This window comes from Toxotes jaculatrix, chromosome 15 (assembly GCF_017976425.1).
Source record: "Toxotes jaculatrix isolate fToxJac2 chromosome 15, fToxJac2.pri, whole genome shotgun sequence".
Lineage (NCBI taxonomy): Eukaryota > Metazoa > Chordata > Actinopteri > Toxotidae > Toxotes > Toxotes jaculatrix.
The window spans coordinates 5,873,229-5,887,864 of NC_054408.1; the positions used below are offsets into that span (position 1 = coordinate 5,873,229).

General features: G+C 39.2%; 1 protein-coding gene across 1 annotated transcript in view; it reads left to right on the forward strand.

The window, feature by feature from the left end:
* Positions 1–10,959: 10,959 nt before the first annotated feature.
* klf7b (Kruppel-like factor 7b) overlaps positions 10,960–14,636 on the forward strand; it is a 61,390-nt gene continuing 57,713 nt past the window's right edge. Inside the window, exon 1 of the mRNA XM_041057569.1 lies at positions 10,960–11,200. Coding sequence (XP_040913503.1) covers positions 11,099–11,200 — 102 coding nt within the window. The 5' untranslated portion in view covers positions 10,960–11,098. The remainder of the gene's footprint in view (positions 11,201–14,636) is intronic.

Below are 14,636 nucleotides of genomic sequence, written 5' to 3' on the forward strand. Positions count from 1 at the left end.
TGCTTCAGGCCATAGAACAGTATTAAGTCTCAAATGTACCAGAGACGCTAAAATCACCCACTCGGTGTGCGCTGACAGCGATCTTGCACATTTATTTCATGCATGTCACATTGTGTGAGATGGTTCTCAGAAACACTTGGTCGCAATCAGTGTCAGACTGTACGATATCAGACTGTGCAACAAATGCCTGGTGAATTGTAGCACCACAATGAAAATAGAAACAAAAATGGCCTTTACTATATCAGTGTATTCTCTAGTTTCTTGGTTTTGTAGATGTGGGTTGTAAATATTCTGTTGGTGGACGTGTCTCACCGTGAGAAAGGTTTCGCCACCTTTCTCCATGATTGGCCGAAATTGCGCAATTTATATGGAACTTAAGAGAGCTCAGTTTTGTCTCCCAAAACTCCCACAACACAGTAGTGTCTGTAACAAACTCAGTGCTGGCCTTGTGCAGGAGTTCAGCCTTTTCTTTCTATTATTAATCTTAGAACCAAGTAACTTAGTAACTGTTACTAATGTGAAGAATGCCAAGTTGCAAATGAATGATATTTGAGATATGGTTTGATGTAAATATCCAGCTAAACATGTTTTCGGACAACGCTGTCTATATCCAACCAAAATGTATTTGCAACAGCAAATACATTTTGTAGGAACCGTAATTGTGCCCGGATTTTGTGTTTTCTGTTAACGTAATGAGGTTATGTTGTTAATTTATGTGTTTAGCAAATTGAAAACACAATGATACTGAGCGCATCACTAAAATGTTCACAGACAACACATTTGTTTTCCACCAAATTATCCAATTCTGCAGCTCAACATCCCCAGCATTATTAAACTTTTGTATGGTAACGTTTAGGCACTCACAGCACTTTAAGATTCGGGAAAAAATTATGTTCTGGTTTGATATAAACTTCAGTGGCGGTGCCTCTAAATGTAATCGAGCCAGCGATTATATTGCCACCACAGTGTAACTGGGAAAACAGTTTAGCGGTATATGAACATAATTTCTAGCAGACAGGCTGGTTTGAGGTCTGTCTTCAGTTTATTTTATTTTATGGGTTATGTACTAATTCAGTGTTTTAAACTAATCTCTTGTGTCTATCTTGTTCCCTCTTCTGTGACATTTTAAATTCATTACATTAAATTCACTTTTCTCAGTTCAGCACACAACCTTGAAGTTAGTGTCTGACCTGACCTGACTGACTGACTGACTGAACTACTGCTGCCCCAATGCTAGTGTTGCTTTTTCGTTTGAAACTTTAAATGTCCCAATTTTTGTTTCCTACACTCCTAGCAGGCAGCTTTGTTGGAAGCTGATTGCGATCTTATAATCAACAAATAATAATAATAATAATAATAATAATAATAAATAAATAAATACATAAATAAATAAATAAATAAATAAATAAAATCTAACTTTAGTTTTGACCCCAGGGTTTCACCGTACTTATATCACCCAGATGTAGCAAACTGAATGTGAGTAGACAGAAAAGAGAACAGAGTAGAAGGAGAGAAGGAACAGAGGATGTGAAAAAGGAAGGAGGGTTTCAGAGACACAGCAGTGTGTTAACCGGAGCCAAGCATGGCAAATTGGACTGAATTTTCCGCCTGTGCGATTTCAATACACAAACGCAGGCGTACATAACCGGGCTTAATAAGCACCAGGCTAATGCATTGTATAATCTCCTCTAAATTAATATGTTAGACACAATTGCCTGGTAATTAATTCCTGTCACAGCATATCCAAATGAGAAGATTTATTTGAATCTGTCAATCACAAAACCCCAGAGCCTGGGGCAGATTATTGCCCGGTGTGATGTGGCAATGTAAGGATGATGATGTGGTTATATGTGGCGGTATATGTCTGGTATGTATAAACATCCATTACCGGGGCTTTTAAAGAGCCGGGGACGAGGGCCAGTCATCAAACGAAGGTCATTGTGATGACGGGATGAAGGGAAAGGCAGCAGCCTTTTGTTTTATGGCTTCATAAAGAACATAATGTCTCCACAGGCTCTTAAACCATCCAACATCCACCCACCATTCAGTTTCATGGCTTTTCCTTTCCCACACTTGCCTTTCTCCCTTATTGTTTCTCAGGATTCTCTTCTCGTGAATCCGCCACTACAATCTATACAAAGACCAGCATGACCAAACCAGAAACTAACTTTTATTTCTAGAATTGAAGTTTCAAAGGAGTTGTGCCCTCTAACAGCTGTAGGGGTAAAACAGGGAATATTACACATGTGATGCTAGAATTTGTGAGACCTTGTAAAGCTGACTAACCCTGATATGTTTAGTTTTTGAATATATACTACGTGCAAATTTCCCAGAGCACAACTGTTACCTTGGCTCTTGGTCTTTAATTAAAATATATCTTCCTACTACATCCTGCTTGTTCAGTGGATATGTGATACCTATTGGCTGTGTGTTCTGATGACAAATACATGTTAAGTTAAGCTTCCAGTGACACAACTGAAAAACACTTTGAAGCCTTTTGAAGAAGAATTTGAAGGATTGACATTTGCTCGTGTTTGTATCAAGTGACAAAATCTGTGGCTTTTTATTACAAAATTTTGTACAAAATTTTATGGCTATGGGCAAAGCTAGCGGCTGCTAACATATAATGAAAGAATAGGTAAACAACACTGAAAAATAGAGAATATCCCATTTTTAACAGTGGTTCCCAACCTGAAGATCAGGCCATGGCATCATGACGAGGGTTGCAAGGCTAAGGCGTCACAAGAGATGATTAATAGGATCAGAAGGACCATTAACAGACAGGCGTGATGGGTCAAAAGCAGACATTGCCTCATTTTAAGGAATTACAAGTTACAAGATTAGATTATTGTAGGGACTTGAAGTTTTACCCTAAGACCAATCCACCACAATTTGTTCAGACCCAAAGCTAAAAACTGAGATTTTGTATTAAAACTGTCAGTTTTAACTATTTGCATTTCTTTCCATCATTTTCTCTTTTGTATACACACAAAAATAGTACATGGTTTAGTCTTGCTGCTGTGATTTTTGAACCACAAAGAAATAAGTAACTAGTATTGGTAACCTACATGTAGCTCTCACCAAGCAGTTGGTCAGCCAGGTCACAGAGTGATTGTACTGTATAGACAGAATAAAATGATCAGAAATTATTTTAATTAAAACACCATTGTAATTTCAATATCAGAAGTAATACTTAATGGTGATGCTGAAAAAAATATTATATTAATCAATTAAGAGAAAGTAAATGATTCGGTAAATCCAGATTTTCCAGCTTCTTAAATGTGGTAATTTGCTTTTTCACTCAATTGTAAATCATTGTTAAAAAAGAAGGGGAAAAAAAACACAACACACACACACACACACACACACACACACACACACACACACACACACACACACACACACACACACACACAGATGTTCCACAACACACAGAATGAGGCATAAGTTTCTACACACACAAAGCCAAAAGGTATTTCACTTTTCAACTATTTGCTCATGCCTGGTGCTGGTATGAAAACACACACAGGCCTACAGGCATGTGGTTTTTCTTTATTAAAAACCAGAAAGCGCAATTAGCTGAAGAATATGCTTAACCCTGTATTGCTCCCTCAGCTCGAGGATATATTGCTTCTTCCTCCCCATTATTAAAAATATCACAGACATGAGAGGAGGAAAGGAGCAGACAGGAAATATCACAGCTACATGTTTAGCAAGTGGAGGATGTGAAATGTGTTCTATTTAGTGGTAGGAAGGAAGCAGGTGTCAGTGTGTGTGCTTGAATGAGAGACCTGCCCGTTACCGTAAACATATTGCATGTTGTTTCTACTTTGACTTAAAGTGCATTTCCATCCATCTGTTTTTTATGGGCATTTTCAAATTGTGCAAGAAAAAAAATCAGAGTGGGGGAAAAAAGCTGAAATACTGCAAAACAGATTCCTCCTTGGCTGAGGAGGAGAAGTTGGCGTATCGATTGAAAACAAAATGAGACAAAGTGCAAGAGGAACAACTTCAGACGTGAATAAATCATGGCATAAATGAAGCATTTGACTCAAATGTCACTCAAGCTCCTGCTGAAGAGACAAAAACACCAGATCTATGCGGACTGACACGGAGACTGTAATCTTCTTGAAACTGATACATGAAAAAACATCAGTTCTATATTTCCCTCACATTTCCATCCATTGAGGTTTGACTGGCGCGCCTTTAATTATGTCATCTTGCTGTGCCCTCTCCCTCTGTAGTGGTTTAAAGCCCAACTGAAGAATCAGCACCACCCCCTGATTATCTCCACGTGCTCCATTCTTACTAATAACAAAACAGTAGTGGATGAAATGGAAATGCGCATTAATTTGCATTTTCTTTTGCTGATTTTCTAGAAATTTGGCCTAAAAATTGGGCCATAATTAGATGGAAACTTGACTTGAGACGATAGAAGAAGAAAACCTCAAATTTAAAGCTGATTTTTTTCCAAAAATATAATTTAAAGTTGTGACCATTATCATAAAATGTAACAGTTTTAAGTTTGTCATGTAAAATATGTTAATGCATTGCATCCCCTTGTTTTAATGCAGTCAGTGGTGTCTGTTAAACTGACACAGTGAAGTATGCTGGTAATGACAAAATGTTTCAGTGACCTACACAGTGAGGGATTGCCATAATTTAGCCAATATCTGAAGGTGAAAACAAACTTTTGCTCTTCATCAATACTTTGTCACAATGCATTATGAAGGCACATGAATTTACCACTATAATAGGCCAACTGCACCCTGTATTTCTGCTGCTCTGACGTGACCTATGATCAGCTTTTTTCTCGTTGTTGAGTACATTTATGTGCAGGCAACATGTTAGATCTGCAGGAACAATACTCAGCTGTGAGGTTTTGGTGAAGTGGCCACATCATTACAGTCATTTTTGAAACCAGAATTTGAGGCAGGGACACACATCAGGAGAGTTGGTTTGATGAATAAATATGATTTGAGCCTCACAGCTTACCTAACTAAGACTGCTGCAGTCTTGCCCAGTTAGGGCTGACAGCTGGCAGATTAAATTATACAGTGTGTGGTGCTGAAGGATTGTCATCATTGATCAATCATCTAATCCAGTCAATGCCAGTCATTCTCATTAAGATTAAGATTTCTTTTTTTTTTTTTTTTTTTTTTTTTTTTACATCTGGCAAACAGAAATACACATGGGAAGTCAGAAATGCAACATATTAGTCAAAGATGCTACTAAAGTCAAATATATGATTATCTCAGACTTTTGACTTACTATCTCTACTACTCTACTACTATCTCGACTACTAACTTTTAACTTACCATCATTCATCATCAGTACAGAACACCTCTCGCTTTAAGTTCAGCCTGCAGCTTGCTGCAGAGTTGAAGTTAGTTAGAGTTTAAGTTCTTCTTGCCCACTCTCTACATTAACTTTTCTATATTGCCTTTTCTGTGCAAATTACATCGTAAATTAATGAGGCTAGCTCTTCATGATGGACATCTTTCTGTTTTGGTACAGAAATCTATGCTCTCTTTTTGTCCGGTCTTGTCATCAGTTATGTCGTAAGTGCTCCTTTCTGGCTGACTAGAAAATCAATGGATAGTAATGGAAATGGTCTTTGTCTGTGAGATGTGTAGGTTCCAATAATCTCAAGGTCTGTTCTCAGCTGTAGCAGTTTCCTTTCAGCTCACAGGAGTTAGAGCAGGGCATGTAGATCAATGGCCAAACATACAAAGTGCCTCAGATCTCTTCAATCAGCCTCTTTTATATTTTGAATCTAAAGACCCCTTTGTACAAATGTTGGTTTTCTCAAGAAGACGAAATCTGTACTCTAAAAAGTGAATCAGAACCAGGAGGATTTTAAGTGTTCATGGGAGTAGTTGCAGGTTAATGCTGCCCAACCCATCATCCTGCCTGTGGTTATTTCACATTTATATCTTTCTGTGCTGACTTTGTGTACATACAATTTCACTTCACTGCCATCAAGAAACTTTCAGTTGTTACCATGTCTTTGTGTTCAAACTGACTCAATTGAATCTTTACTAGTGATAACTAGAAAATTTCAGTTTTACCATGCTGAAGTTCCAGCCCTGATTAGATTAGGGAAATGCAGTGATAAAATCCTTTTCCTCTCCTCTAACCATTTCTCCTCTTCTCCAGTTCTTCTCTGTGCCAAAACAACACAACACAATAATAAGATTACAACACTGAGTGTGTGTGGAGCTGGGCAGCAAGGCCTGGATTTCGAAAGGTTGTGTGGTAGAGAGACATGCAGCCCACACACACACACACACACACACACACAGAGAGAGAGAGAGAGAGAGAGAGAGAGAGAGAGAGAGAGAGAGAGAGAGAGAGAGAGAGAGCGAGAGAGAGAGAGAGAGAGAGAGAGAGAGAGAGAGAGAGAGATCCAGCTTTTGTATTTTCTCCTCTTATGGTGTTCAGTGGTTTTAGCCAGAAACTAAAACATGGAATTACACTGGAGATTCACTTTACCATGAAATTCTTTCTCTCTCTCTCTCCTTTTTTGTCTCTGTTTTTTCCCTGTTAATCCTCTTTGTCTTTTTAATAATTTCTCTCATTTTCTTTTTCTCTCCGTCTTTATTTGCAACAACAGAACAGACAATGTTGTTGTTGTAGAGGTAGTTATAAATTAATAATGTTTCAATGAGTCAGTTGTAGTATTAATGGTAGTAGCAGTAGTAACAAGAGTAGTTGTAGTGAAGGAGGAGTAGTAGGTGGAGGAGTAATAATAATGGAAGTAGTCGTAGTAGGAGTAGTTCTGCTGTAGAAGTCGTCAGTAGTGGTGGTTGTAGCAATGGTCAAAGCAATACGGAGAGGAGTAATAAGCATTATAGTAGTGATAGACATTGGAGTAGCCATAGTAGCACTGATTGGAGGAGGTAATAGGACTACTAGGAGTGAGAGTAGAATTGTAGTAGTGGTAATGGTTGAAGTAGTTGGTAGAGTGTCAGTACTAGTTTTAATAGGTATAGTAACAATAGAAAAACAGTGCCATTTATAATAGTGGTATAATAGCAAACCTGCTATTGGTAATAATTGCAGTAGTGGAGGTAGTCATAGACATAAAGTACTTACAGGTAGTAGCAATAGTAGGAGTAATGGTGGAGGTAGTACAGTGGGTAGAAGAAGTTGTAGTTATAATAGTACAGGTCTGGCTGTGGTTGAAGTAGCAATAGTAGCAGTCTCTGATCTTCCAGTATAAAAATAAACCATAATGATTTTTGCTTTATACTATTGTTTAGTATTGAATCTCACCAAGATGCTGCATGTGAATCTGTTAAGGGTCTTATATGCAGCCAGTGGTAGTATTGATCCATACTCCTCCACCACACACACACACACACACACGCACGCACACACACACACTTACTCTCTCTCCTCCCTGACTCCACCAGCTCCCTCCTCCTTCCTCCCTTCCTTCCTCTGTTCCTCCGGTGGCAGACTGATCTGTAAAAATCAATGGGGAAAATGTCCTGAAACAGCCGATCCAGAAGCCATCTGGCTCTTGTAGTCCTCAGAGACTGGCAGTGCGTCCCCAAGGGATGAGACACACACAGACGAGAGAGAGAAGAAGAAGCCCAAGCACACAACAACACAAAGCAAGTGTTAACTCAATATCTTTTAAATCCTCAGTATGGGTTGCACATCATGCGGCTGTTACATAAGAGACAGAGAGATAGAAGCTTCAGTAGACAGACTGCTACCACAACCAAATCTGAAAAAAAAGAAGTGTCTTTTATGTTTATTTGAGGAACATGTGATCATTTAGATATTTGATGACCAGAGGCTTAATTTAGCCTCATAACAGCTCATTCTGTGTCTGTGCCTTTCTTCCTACATCTTAGATTCATGCTTCAGACAAGGGTGTTGAGGGTAGCATGGAGAAAAAAATAATTAACCAAAAATAAATAATTCTTCAAAAACAGTTTAACATCTTCTTCCTCAGACACATCGACCCTCAACTTTTATTGAACATGGAGGTGGAGCAATTCTTATAATTCTTAAGTATAAAAGTATGACCTTTAATGGCATGATATCCAAAAGCTTTGTTCAATACTAAACAAAAAAAAAAGTGCCAGAACGCATTACTCTACAGGTTTTGTTAAAATTAGACCAGTGTTGACTGGAACATCACATTTGAGTTTCAAATTTTGACCTTTAATTATTGCACCCTCATTAAACCAATTAATGTAATTTGCAAGAGTAACTGGATGTGTGCTGCAGTTTGTGTCAGTCACACTAATGGTGTCAAAGGAAGAGGCGCACAGTGTCTGAGGTGGAGGCAGGTTTCTGGAAATTAGGTACAATCACCGAAAGTAGAAAGTTAGTGAAGACAAAATCATAAATCTAAGAGTGAAAGAAAGAAAGATAGAATTGATGAAAAAGTATAAGAAAGTTAAAGCAAAATGAAAGAGGACAGGAAATCACCTTAATGAAAATGGTAAAGGGTTGGCAGAGGAGGAAAAAAGGAAAGGGGAAGAATGACGGGAGGAAAGACAGATGAGAAGCTGGGAATAGGTGAAGAAGAGGGGAAAGAAGTGAAGAATGGAGGAAGGAAAAAGTTGAATGAAGGTGGGAAAAGAGGGCAAACTCGGGAAAGATGGAAATGAGAAGAAACAAATGAGAAGGAGGGAACAGGTTTGTGTGTGTGCATGTGCATATGGATGTGTGTGTGCATGTGCACGTGTGCGCGCATGTGCGTGTGTGTGTGTGTGTGTGACAATGAGCAACAGAAGAGCTATAGACTCAATCTACCAATCCAGTTAATACAGCTCAGCAGCCCATCAAATGTTTTGAGAGCCTGTTGGAAATGATTTCAGCCATCTGAGCCTTTAAAAGGGTTTATGATCTCTATAACAAACCAGAGGAGCCATCCTATCTGCCTGCCCATCCTCTGGGCTCGGGTTCAGTCAGTCAGGTTAGTGTTTAATAAAAGCTGTGATCCTATGGTCACGTCAAATAGATCACTTAAGCTGTACACGTTTCTGCTTATACACAGGTCTCTCTTGAAAAAAAAAAGTTTAAAAATTAGACTACCTGAACAGATTAAATAAGATAAATCACTGATAAATCACATCATATATCAGTGACCAATAAACGGTAAATACAGAAACATCTAAACTAGTGATTTACAGCATTAATGAAATCTCTTGAGACACATTTACAGAACACATCTGAACGCTTAAAACTACCTGTGTGACATAAGTAATTTCTGCTGACTTTGCCTAATATAGTTCTGGTGTATGTCTTAACACATGCGAAACATTCAAATTTCACCTGGAACACTTTTGGGTCAATCAACAAAAAAAACTTTTAAAAACAATTATCCACTGCTTCAGCAGTCAATCTAACCACTGATGGATGAACCTCCAGGGTTACAGAGCCACTTAACTCTGTAAAACTAGAAAATAAAGTGAGAGTTTACAGAGTTTACCTATAATCTATAGCACTGGGTGAGAAAACTTTAAACTGCCTTTCTTTTTGGAGGTAACAGGCTTTTATAATAATGATGGAGCATCACTGACATACTGACATTTGTACCATGTCATGTACCACATGGCTGCATTGAGTGTCTCACTGCGTACAGACACCATTTAATGTTAACATCCACAATCAGTGACAAAAATACTATAATTTGTTATGTGTTCTATTTCATCCCGGCATTTAACAAATTAAAATGTTTTGAATCTGTAGTAAGGTCCAGTTTATAACAGCTTGGTAAACAATAAAAAAAAAAAAAAGAACAATGTTTGTAGGTTTCCACGTTTTTAACTGGCAGTAGTTTTCACAAGTCTCACATCTTTCTGCGTATTCAATGGAAAAGTCCACCACATTTTAAAAGCCAATGACATAATAGTGCACTGTCATCATTAGCAGTGTTGGGCAGTAACATCTGGTAAAAAGCACATCTTATTTGTTCTGAAGTAGAATTCTGAATTACTTTTAATGTTTAATTAACTTTATTAGAGTATCTGAACACTTCTTCCACCATTGCTCATTAGTACATAGTATTTTGTTGTGACATTTGGCAAGTGTGAGTTCAAATGTGGAAGATGTATAGTGTAGCAGCAAAACAAAAAAATGCTGATAAATATGGATTCATTTGTACTTCAGAAAAAAAAAAAGGAGGGGGGTAAGCTGAACAGGTGGGCGGATCAAGCTGAGCTCTTCCCTCCACTGCATCCCTGCTCTCCGTGCAGACATCACCACATGAAAACCACATGGAGGAGTCTCTGTGGTGAAGCTGTTACATGTCAGAAAAACAACAACAGGATCTTATCTGCCAGCATCACTGCTGCTGCTGCTGCTTCTGACGTTCAGCTGCTTCTCTCTGCAGATTCAAACTACTGTTTACGTGTTTTGTCGCCGTTTCCTCACAGCAGCAGCGCTCTGGTTTCTCTCCCCTCTGCCTGTGCAGCCTGTAATGACTGAAAGAGGAATGCTGCTGGTTTTATATAGGCCTCTAAAAATAACTCACCCCTCACTGCCATCTACGGGCCGGACTGACAGCCTCCCTCAGCCAATAGGGTCCATGCATCCCTGAAAGCTCCACCCACTCCCTCAGTTACAGCGCCTCCTTAATTGGACGCCAGTGACATCATCAACCCTATTTACCTTATTTGGTCACGCATGAAAGTGACTGACAGGTGGCTCCGCCCCTGCCTCCCTCCCCTCTCGCGCCGGTCGCCTGGATTGCAGCGGGGTCCAGTCCGCTACTGGAGGAGCAAACCTGGCAACCTGGCAGCCTGTACGGAGACCGATTGGCAATCTGGCAATGCGGAAATAGATCTGGCACCCCCGAGCCCGGATTGAGGAGAGAGGCGTGACAGAGCGAGCAGAGAGGAGAAGGAATAGCACTTACAAAGATAAAATAATCAACTATTTCTTTCCTGTTAGCTTTTTTCTTTTTTTTTTTTTTTAATTAAAGTGCTCAGGTGCGCTCATCTGCACCAGCTGGGGTTTTTCCAGCATTTGTTTTCTTTTCATTTGACAAGTCTGAGAAGAAGAGAGAAGAAGTGCGTTTTTCTCTTTGGATTCCGGACTTCTTTACTGAGTTTTCCTTTTTGCATCAAGCATGGATGTGTTGGCGAATTACAGTATTTTCCAGGAACTCCAACTCGTTCATGACACTGGTTATTTCTCCGCGATGCCTTCCCTGGAGGAGAACTGGCAGCAGGTCAGCTATGATGCGTTTTCTCTTCTTTTCCGGGAAAACTGAAGGGGTTAGAAACTGGGATGAAATGTCATGTGTGCGCTGGGTTGATGTTTTCTGTGTGTGCTTTTAGTGTTTTGCATCACGGGAGCGCCTAGGAGCGGCGGCAGCCCCGTGTAGTTGCGTCTTTTTTTTTTTTTTTTTTCACTCACATGGAGCACGGCGAGGTCCGCTGACAGGGGAAAACACACACACACACGCACACACACACACATGCAGAGGGAGTGGGTGAGGAGGGGGAGGACACAGACAGAGCGCATTACGCACTAATGGCACTAATGGAGAAAAAGCATTTAAAAAAACGCGTAAAAAACATTCTAACCATCTTTACGTTTACGCACACGCCTCTTACCATAAACTAAAGGTCCCTGAAATATACCGTAAACATACTTAAGACGTAATTACAACCCTTAACCATTAGTGTAAAGGCAGGAGCATGACACGTTGTCCAGTGAAATCCCCCATGATGAATTTCAGATTTTAGCCAAAACCTAAAAAGGCTGACCACCTCCTCCACGACCTGAGAAAATCCGCCAACCTCTAAATGCTTTTAAATTCTGAAAGGGGGGGACTCTAAAACGCAGGTGGTCAAGCTTAATTTTTTTTTCTTTTCTTCTCATGAAGCTTTTCCTTCTAGGTTCACGTTTTGGAGATAAGAGGATTTCCCCTTCACTGATGAGGCAACATTTAGGGTTTCACTTTGCTCTGTTAGGGATCAAATTTAGATGTTTTACCTCGTACTCATCCCACGCATGTTTAACAAACTGGTTATGTGAAATGCTGTTGGATAAAACTCTAAAATGCCTGAAAATGTCGTTTTTCTCGTAGTTTTCCAATAAAGATAACGAGCAGGAGATAACAGGCAGAGACAGAGCAACATTTAAGGCTTCACTTTGGTCCACGATGGGGATGAAATTCAGCTGTTTCATCCGCAAAGTTATTTATTTAAAGCATATTTGTCAAAATAAAAAAGTTTAAAGGGTCGTGGGGTTTGATAACAGCTCATTTCCTGTAACTTTACATCGAGCCTTTAATGTTTGTTTGCTTGTTTTTGTCCTGTCATATTGCATGGAATAGACTTGATGCTGTCATTTGCTGTCTGTTTAACTCATACTCGGAGTGAGAGCTGATTGAAGGTGTTTTTGTTTTTTAAGTCTGAGATGATGATGTAGAATTTGAATATTAGACTCCTGGAGCGTGATGCTGTTTTTAGTTTGACTGATCTGATCGATAGTCCAGTCTGCCAGCCTGATATGTTTGGATTATCACACACACATACACACACACACACACACACACACACACACACACACACACACACACACACACACACACACACAGAGAGAAAGAGAGAGAAGCCATGGAAGATGGACACATGCCTAATAGCCAGTGACTTGTTCTTAAATAATATATCTGCATCTGCCACTGTTTGTTTGCAGATAATCCTGCTGAATTATGCATCATCATCCAATGTAGAACATACAGTAGACTCTGCATGAGAGTCCACAGACTGTTTTATAACCTTTATTTGACATGTAAATCCTTAATTGTATTGGTATGAAAATAGATAAAAGGGCAATTACAGTGATTTTCTGAGTAGGGACTACATCCAACCACATTAGAGTTTTTCTGGTTTGTGGAAGGGCCGATGAATTTTCTTTCTGTTTTCACAAATAGAGTACAGGTTTCAAAATTTGAATGAGGATTTAAAATACTTTTTAGACTTGTAATAGGATATCTAGCATCTCGTACAATTTTGAAAGCAGAATTTAATGATAAAGAATCAGGTGATAAAAAACATTTTCCCATTAATTTGCCCCCTTGAACTTGACAAATGGGAGCTGTTAATTGGAAGCTATCTTCAGCCTCATGTGTGAGAAGATGAGCGTGTGTGTTGTAGTGTGTTATCACCTATAAATGCTACTAAAAGTCTCCCAGTGAGTCCCTGCATTGGATGAAATTGTCTCAGGTGGTGCTGGGTCGGTCAGTTGTGTGTATTAGACCGTGTGTGTGTTTACCCTTAAAGTCTTGAATGAAGCCCAGACTACACTTTTCTTCTCCGACTGTCTTACTGACACAAATTCACACTGCCTCGTCCTATTTTTAGTCCAAACAGCACATAGTTTCATCCCCTGTAACCCATTTTTTTTTTTTGTCTGTAATCATATTGCTAATTGATTGAGAGGTTTCATAGAGTTTCAGGTTGTGGTGTCATGTCTCATTTTCCACAGAATGGCTGGAAAAGCTGTTTAAATTGGTGCCTGCAGACAGGAATGTAGAGCTGGGGGAAAAAACAGTAATTCCGCTCAGTTTATCCACACTTTTATTCACGGAAAACTGTTTTTTTTTTTTTTTTTTTTCATATTGCAGCCTATTACAAATACTGTTTAACTAAAATGAGACTAGAGTGTAAGCTATCATTTGACAGCAAAGCCACTGTGACACAAGATATAAGTGAACGATAGCACCTGTTTTGTGTGAGTAGCTATAATGACATGGGGCAGTCTCAGAGAGATTTTGTTTATTTGGTTCCCCATTAGCTGTTACCAAGGCAAAAACTAGTGGCAATGAATAGTAATTGGAGGCAATTGAAGACTTCTTGAAGGGGCACTCTGACATTTTTGGAAATATGCTTGTTTGTGTTCTTACCAAGAATCAGATAAGAAGATGGCATCAGCTCCATCTCCGCATGTCCAGTATGGAGACTGGTCCAAGATGTGCTCAGCCAAACTTAGCACAAACACTTAAAGCAGGAGAAACTGCCAGCCAAGCTCCATAAAAGTTGCCTTCCACCAACTTCAAAGCTGTTATATTTACACACTGCGTCTTGTGTATTTATACTTTAAAATTTCTTTTTATGTTGATAATGAGTCAAATGACTGCATGTAATGTGAGTGGAGTCACTCATACTCTACTCAACTGAGCTTTTTAGCCTCTTTTAACTTGTAATTTTGTTTTTTTGGGACATTTTCTGTACGGTTCAGTCTCAATGTTTCCAGTAGCAGCAGGCAAAGCTCTGATAAACTCAGTGTTCACTACCTGCCCAGCACCAAACAGCAGACAAAGTTAGCAACAAGCTTGTGGTGTAGGTGATGTAGCAGCTATCCAGAAAGATATTTTGATATTTTTGTCAAGATATGTGTCTGGCTGCTTAATGTTCAGTTCTTTTGTCACCTGTAGCTCAAGATTTAATGAGTGAATAGGTTAGCTAATTAGAATTGTTTATTGACCAACAACTTCTCTGGTAGGCACATTAGTGGCTGTTGTTTGCTAGCTAACAAGATGCAACAGGTAAATAAAAAGGTTTCAAACTGAAGGATGACTTTTTTTGTCTCCTTTTTTTTTTTTTTTTGCAGAAGCTAGTAGTTTCTCCCTGCTTCCACTGCTTGTGCTGAGCTAG